This window comes from Gallinula chloropus (genome assembly GCF_964237585.1).
Source record: "Gallinula chloropus genome assembly, chromosome: 35".
NCBI lineage: Eukaryota > Metazoa > Chordata > Aves > Gruiformes > Rallidae > Gallinula > Gallinula chloropus.
This window is the reverse complement of record NC_140120.1, coordinates 519,705-527,166: the sequence shown is the minus strand read 5'-3', so window position 1 is coordinate 527,166 and position 7,462 is coordinate 519,705. Positions and strand designations below refer to the sequence as shown.

The window sequence follows — 7,462 nt, the reverse complement described above, 5'->3', positions numbered from 1 at the left end:
GCCCTTGAAGAGGCTGCCCAGGTAGGTGGGGGAATCGAGGTACCTGGGGCTGTTCAACAAACAGGTAGATGTGGAGTTTTGGGAGATGGTTTGCTGGTTGTGTTGGGGCAGGTCTGACAAGGGGACTTGATGATATCTTGAAGGTCTTTTCCAACCTTAATGATCCTCTGATTCTACAAACTCCTCATGCTGTTGTCTGGTGACAGACACCACCATCAGAGGAAACTACCTGAAACAGGCATTAACAGCTGACCAAATGGAGATTCACTCCAGGGAAACCTGAGAAACTATTCCATTCTGGCCAACACGAACCTCTGGAAGGTCACAAGGAGAAATGGCCAGTCCTGCTGAAGAAGGAAGAAGAACCTCATTCCTCAAGGCAGGCCTTCACCTGACTGGCTGAGCAGTAACACCTCGGAGAAGGACCACACACACCAGTGGTGCACACTCATCATGAACAAGGCTACCAGCATACTCGTCTGCACCTCAAAAGCATGGCCACCCAGCTGATCTGGAGATGGATGAAGTGTGGTGTCAGAGGTGGTGACGTTTTACTCAACGTTGGGAAGCAGCACGAGAAGGAAAGAATGGAACCAAGAGAAACCTTTGTAGTTGAGGCTGGATCTGAGGAAGAGCCCTGAGCTGTGTGGGTGGGACAGGACAGCCCTTCCCAGGGGCTGGGGGCAGGGTTACCCAGCGTCAGAGCCACCTTGACATTGCCTTTGCCTACCTGTCATCATGGCTTCCTGTCTGCCACTCTAACCAGCCCCAGTGTTGCTCTGTCAGTGATGGCCCTCAGGGTACCCGTTACTGCTCCAAGAGACGTTGGAGTCTGCATGACTGTAATTCCTGCTGAAGTTTCATCAGCTTCCCCTCAGGGTTTGAAGTGCATGGACTCAGCCTCAAACCCACCAGAGGGGTCATTAACATGCCTTGGGCTGATCCTCTGCTGCTGAGCTGCTCCAGGCTCCTGGGATGGAAGGAGTTCTTGGCAGCAGGCTGCTCTGCAGACAGCTCTGCCAAGGAGCAGCTCTTCTGCAAAGAACAGCAGGGAGAAGGTCACCCCCAGGGTACCTCAGGGAGATGAGCAAGGCAGAATAAGACCTTAAAGGCTGCCAGGACTGGGAGGATGACTGAGAGCTCAACAGAAGAGGAAGCTTTGCAGCCTCTGACACAGTAAGGCTCAGGGTGCAGGGCAGTGCAGGTGTGAGTCCTGGAGGCATCTCCTAAAGCTGGCACAGCCCAAGGGATCTGTAAGGAGGGGGCTCTTTTTAGGCAATTTCTGAATAGTTGTGAAGCCACAGTGTGTAGCTGGAGGTACGAAGGGCTGTTGCTTCAGAGGAGGGTCCCTGCACCCCAGGGGCTGTGTGCTGGGGCAGGGACTCTGCTGCCTTCCAGGGTCAGCAGTCAGTCTGCCCAGGGAGCTCCCCATGGTGCTGTAGGGAGAAGCTGTGGGTGGAAGGAGTAACTTCCTCCTAGGCCAGGCCAGGGTCTTTCTGCTATCGATAGGGGTGCTGTGTGTGTGTGTCCAGGCTGGTCACAGCTCCAGATGTCCAAATGCCTCCCCTGGGACATTTCACAGGCACTATCAAGGTAGGGGCTACTTGGGACAAAGGTGCTTTCTGGGGTCAGTGCTTTTCCTTTCAGACTTGAATGGTAGATGGAGCTGCCAGATCTGCACAGGAGATGATGAGCACTACAGTGAGAGATGAGCAGGTTTTTCAAAGAACCCAAGAGTCACATCACCCACCTCAGCCTACAGACAGCATCATCATCACCTCTGTGGTCTCTTCAGGGTTTATTTGAACTCTCCAACAGAGAGGTGCCCCTGGGCAGTGTGTGGTGCTCAGGAGGTGTCTGCAGGGCAGACCTGAGCACTCAGAAGGTGGGATGGGGTCTGTCAGCAAGCACAGGGAGGAGGTGTGGGGAAGAAGAAACACTTCCTGGCAAACAGAGCTCCAAACAGCAGAGCCATGGTCAAGGAGTGAGAGGAAACTCCTAACAGGACTCAGACAGGATTCATTCAGGCAGTTGTCTTTTGGTCCTGCACTGTGGATGTCTGCTGGGCAATAAGCTGGCTGTCCAATTAAGACATCTCATCTTCAAGAGACCTGCCTTTCTGCTTTTTCCATCCCACTGGGATTTAATGCTGCCCCCCTTTAAAGGCATCACCCTCCTGTAGTGCCTAAAAGAGTGCTGAGCCACGTCTTGTGGGTTCCCAGTCTCCTCTCAGGTTCCCTTGCTTTTTTCTGAGAGGGGCTGTTTCCCGCCCTCTCCATCACAACTCCACCTCTGTGCTGGAAAAAGCGTTCATAGATGTATCCTTTGAAACAGAATTCCCCTGCTTCCATCAGGGTAAAGTTACATTTTCTTTAAAGAGTGATTTTATGTGCACAGTCATCAACGAGGAAGAAAAAGGGAAAGCACAGGGCAGGTGGGAATGGGACTGATGGGCATCGCAACTCTCCTGTCTCTGCATTGAGCCCCAGCTTGCTGAGCCCTTTTGCCTGGCTGCTTCACACCTGCTCAGAGGTTTTCTACCTCTAAAAATAGTACTGGTGTGATGTGATGGTGGACAGAAAGAAACACTTTATGAGGAGTCCTCATAAAGACGTGCTGAGCCTCTCTTCCACTCTTCCAATCAATGGAAACTGAAATTTTCTATTTGTGTATGAAATCCTTTCTGATCATCAGAGATGTGAAGCACTCATTCCCATGTACTCATTGCAACAGCACAGAGCTGATTCTGTGGCAGCACACTGGAAGAGGTCCTGCTCCTTAAAGCACTCTCAGCCAGCACAGAGCAAAGAGAGGAAATGCCTTGGGATTTGGATTGGGCTGGGATGTGGATTAAAAATGTCTGTCCTAATTTTCCTCTGTCTTCTCCTTTTTAGAACAATGCCCCCATGCAAAGAACCAGATAATGTCCAACAGCAGCTGCATCACTGAGTTCCTCCTCCTGGCATTTGCAGACACGAGGGAGCTGCAGCTCCTGCACTTCTGCCTCTTCCTGGGCATCTACCTGGCTGCTCTCCTGGGCAATGGCCTCATCATCATCACCATAGCCTGTGACCACCACCTCCACACCCCCATGTACTTCTTCCTCCTCAACCTCTCCCTCCTCGACCTGGGATCCATCTCCACCACTGTCCCTAAAGCCATGGTCAATTCCCTCTGGGGAACCACGGCCATCTCCTACACAGCCTGTGCTTCACAGGTCTTTTTCTTTTACTTTCTGCTTTCAGCAGAGTTTTCCCTTCTCACTGTCATGGCCTATGACCTCTACGTTGCCATCTGCCACCCCCTGCACTACGGGACCCTCCTGGGCAGCAGAGCTTGTGTCCACATGGCAGCAGCTGCCTGGGGCAGTGGGTTTCTCTATGCTGTGCTGCACACAGCCAATACATTCGCTATACCTCTCTGCCATGGCAATAAACTGGACCAGTTCTTCTGTGACATTCCACAGATCCTCAGGCTCTCCAGCCCAGAAGACCTCCTGAGGGAATCTGCTCTTATTGTTCTTAGTGCCTGTTTATTCTTTGGGTGTTTTGTGTTCATTGTGGTGTCCTATGTGCAGATCTTCAGGGCTGTGCTGAGGATCCCCTCGCAGCAGGGACGGCACAAAGCCTTTTCCACCTGCCTCCCTCACCTGGCCATGGTCTCCCTGTTCATCAGCACAGGCATGATTGCCTACCTGAAGCCCACGTCCATCTCCTCCCCATCCCTGGACTTGGTGGTGGCTTGCTTGTACTCGGTGGTGCCTCCAGCAGTGAATGCCCTCATCTACAGCATGAGGAACCAGGAGCTCAAGGATGCTGTGTGGAAACTGCTGACTTGGTGCTTTTCAGATCCCATGTAGTGCCCGTTGTCTTCTGCATATCACTCGTATCATAATTAAGTCTTTTGCCAGAGATTCTCTCAAGAACAAGCCCAAGGAACAGACTCAAAAGAAACTGTTGTTATGCTTGTTTTTCTATGGGCAGTAGGGTGAGAGCAGAGTTCCATGTTCTCTGTGGACTGAGGTGTGGCTTGGATATCCCTTGTAAGAGGCCAGCACTCACGTAGATGGTGAATGGACTCCAACTAACCTGCCATTGGCTCTATAGGCTGTGATAGGTCTGATTACAGGGGGTGATTTTCTGGAAGGAATCAGGAGCTTCCAGGAGAGCACAGGAGTTCTGAAGGGAGGGCGTGTGCCAGGATTCCAGAACTGAATAGATCCAAGTGGGCATGAGCCTTTCCAAGGTGAAGTGACCCAGAGATCAAATGCTAAATCTGGGTGTGAACCATGAAGTGAGAGTTCTGCAACTGCAGGGGACACAGCAGGCACAGGGACAGGAGCCTGGTGAATTATTTGGTTTACCAAAAGTGCACTTCCATAGGGTGGACCTGGTGCTGCATCCAAACACGTCTCACAGCACTGCAGGAAGGCAGGACATTTCTGACTACACTCCATGGCCACATAAGAGCTTCTGTAGGAGGCAGTGAGGAGCAGCGATGTCCCAGAGCTGGGTTTGGCACCAAGCCCAATCAGCACGTCACTTGCAGAGTCATCCTGTGAGCCCAGGCCCACAGCCCACTTGCTCTGCAGAGCAGCACAGCCAACCCAAGGGTAGTGGACAGCATGGGTAGGGAGTGTAAGAATGGCCAGCCAGGCCCACACAGATGTTCCTGTTTTGAGGAAGGGCACTGTGGAGAGGTGGGATGTCCTGGGAGAAGAGCAGGAAACCACGTCTTGCACAGACTGGGATGTTCTGCTTGTCTGGGAGAGGGGAGTGGTGAGTGCTGGGATGGGCAAGTGGTGAGTGTGGTCTGGCAAGTGCCAGGGAAATAAAAATAATCCCTGTACAACTCAGCTCTGTGTGTGTGTACAGGCTGGGGGCAGACAGAAGTGTCCTCACACAGCCAGACCTCCTGGGGGAGATGTGAAGCACTAGTAGAGCAGGACCTGGTCTGTGCCCATGTGTGTGGGACATCCTGAAAAGCTGCCCCAGAGCAGTCCTTACCAGCCAGTGACAATCATTTCCACACTGGCCTCCCACCCCGGCTAAGAGGGGTTGTTTGTCCCTCCATGGAGGGACACCAGGGGACTGTCAGAGATCCATGTTTACAAGGTACAGACATGGTGTGTGTGTGGTGAGATGAACCTGAGGGAGCTCAAATATTAATAAATGAGGGGAATGCTGTGGATGTGTCTACCTGGACTTCAGTAAAGCCTTTGACACGGTTTCTCACAGCATTATGACTGAGGAACTGGCTGCCACTGGCCTGGACAGGTGGACCCTCAGCTGGGTTCAAAACTGGCTGGATGGCCGGGCCCAAAGGGTGGTGGTGAATGGAACCAAATCCAGCTGAGGCCGGTCACGAGTGGTGTCCCCCAGGGCTCAGTCCTGGGTCCAGTTCTGTCCAACATCTTTATCAATGACCTGGATGAAGGGATTGAATGCTCCCTCAGTCAGTTTGCAGATGACACTGAGCTGGGAGGAAGTGTTGATCTGCCTGAGGGTAGGGAGGATCTTCAGAGGCATCTGAACAGACTGGACCCATGGGCTGAGACCAATGGGATGAGGTTTAACAAGTGTAGAGTGCTGCACATGGGACAGAACAACCCCCTGCAGCGCTACAGGCTGGGGGAGACTGGCTGGAGAACTGTCAGGCAGAGAAGGACCTGGGGGTGTCGGTTGACTGCAGGCTGAATATGAGCCAGCAGTGTGCACAGGCAGCCAGGAAGGCCAATGGCATCTTGGCTTGTATCAGAACCAGTGTGGCCAGTAGGTCTGTGGAGGGAATTGTGCCCCTGGACTGGGCACTGGTGAGGCTGCACTTTCATTGCTGTGTGCAGTTCTGGGCTCCTCACTATCAGAAAGACATGGAGGTCCTGGAGTGAGTCCAGAGAAGGGCAACCAGGCTGGGGAAGGGGCTGGAGGGCAAATCCTCTGAGGAGCGGCTGAGGGAGCTGGGGGTGTTCAGCCTGGAGAAGAGGAGGCTGAGGGGAGACCTTATCACTGCCCTGACAGGAGGGTGCAGAGCAGTGGGAAATCGTCTATTCAGCAAGGTGACAGGTGATAGGATAAGGGGAAATGGCCTCAAGTTGTGCCAGGGCAGCGTCAGATCAGATGTTAGGAAGATATCTCCTACTGAAAAAGTTGTGAGGGTGTGGAACAGGCTGCCCATGGAGGGGGGTGAATCACTCAGGGATCTGGTTTAGCTTAGGATGGGAACAGTTGGACTCGATGATCTTAAAGGTCTTTTCCAACCTTGTGATTCTGTGATTCTTTTTAATGTTTTCATAAATGACCAGAGAACTGGACTGGAGGGTGTCTTGAGTAAATTTGCATGGTGAAGAGTCTGGAGAGGAAGTCTTATGAGGAAAGTCTGAAGTCCCCTGGTTTATTCAGTCTAGAAAAAAGGAGGCTGAGGGGAGACCTCATTGCAGTCTGTGGCATCCTGAGGAGGGGGAACAAAGGCACAGGTGCTGATCTGTCTTTGGTGACCAGTGATAGAACCTGAGGGAACAGCATGAAGCTGTGACAGGGGAGGTTTAAGGTAGATGTTAGTAAGAGGTTCTTTACTGAGAGGGTGGTCAGGCCCTGGAACAGGCTGCCCAGGGGAGGGGTCACAGCCCTGAGCTTGACCAAGTTCAAGAAGCATCTGGATGATGCACTCAGCCTCATGCTCTGACTTGGCTGGCCCTGTGTGGAGCCAGGAGTTGGACTGGATGATCCTTATGGGTCCCTTCCAACTCAGGAGAATCTATGATTCTATGACCATGACAGAAATCACCACTTAGCAGTGGATCTGCACACCAGCACTTGTGGTTGCTCTCTAGATTTCCCTTCCCCTTGGACCACTGAGACACCTCCCAACCATCCAGCTGCTGCTCTGAGTTTCAGGGAGTTAAACCCTTGCCTTTCTGGCAGTTGTCAGACTCATTCTGTCTTTAGCCAGCTCTTGAGTTGTGGTGATTTCACAGTCTCCTTCCTCACTAGAACATCTCTCACAGGGTTAAGCTTTGTGGCAGGTGAACCTCACTGGTGGCAGATTGCACTTGGCACAGAGTGAGGAGTGTTTGATTTAATGGTGAATATTGTCAGGTTTCTTGTGTTGTTGGGAAAATAACTCCCTGTGTGCTGCCTGTGTGCAGCCAGTTCTCTAAGGAAAGCAGGGGAGCTGGTACAGAGGGGCTGTAATGCCCCACTGTGGAGTGCAGAGAGACACCTGATGTAAGGACAAGGGATGCAAGTCCCAGTTGGCTGGTGAGAGTCATGGTGGGCTTGTGGAGATGTGCAGCAAGGTTGTCCCCACTGCCTCAAGGGACCCTTTTTCAGAGCAGTCCAGACTTCCTTAGGAGACACCCTGGATCAATCTCAGTCAGAGGTTGTCACCTCTCCTCTACAGTGAAAATAATAACCTACACCCTTAAAAAGAAATCAATTTTACTCTGAGCTCCCTTTGAAACAGC

The 7,462-nt window shown here is 52.2% G+C and overlaps 1 protein-coding gene across 1 annotated transcript; it reads left to right on the top strand.

Moving 5' to 3' along the window:
- Positions 1–2,923: 2,923 nt before the first annotated feature.
- Positions 2,924–3,859, top strand: LOC311203088 (olfactory receptor 14A16-like; the record flags this gene model as incomplete). Its single annotated transcript, XM_084277723.1, has 1 exon — positions 2,924–3,859. One exon carries the CDS (start codon positions 2,924–2,926, stop codon positions 3,857–3,859), a length of 936 nt encoding a protein of 311 aa, XP_084133849.1.
- Positions 3,860–7,462: the final 3,603 nt, after the last annotated feature.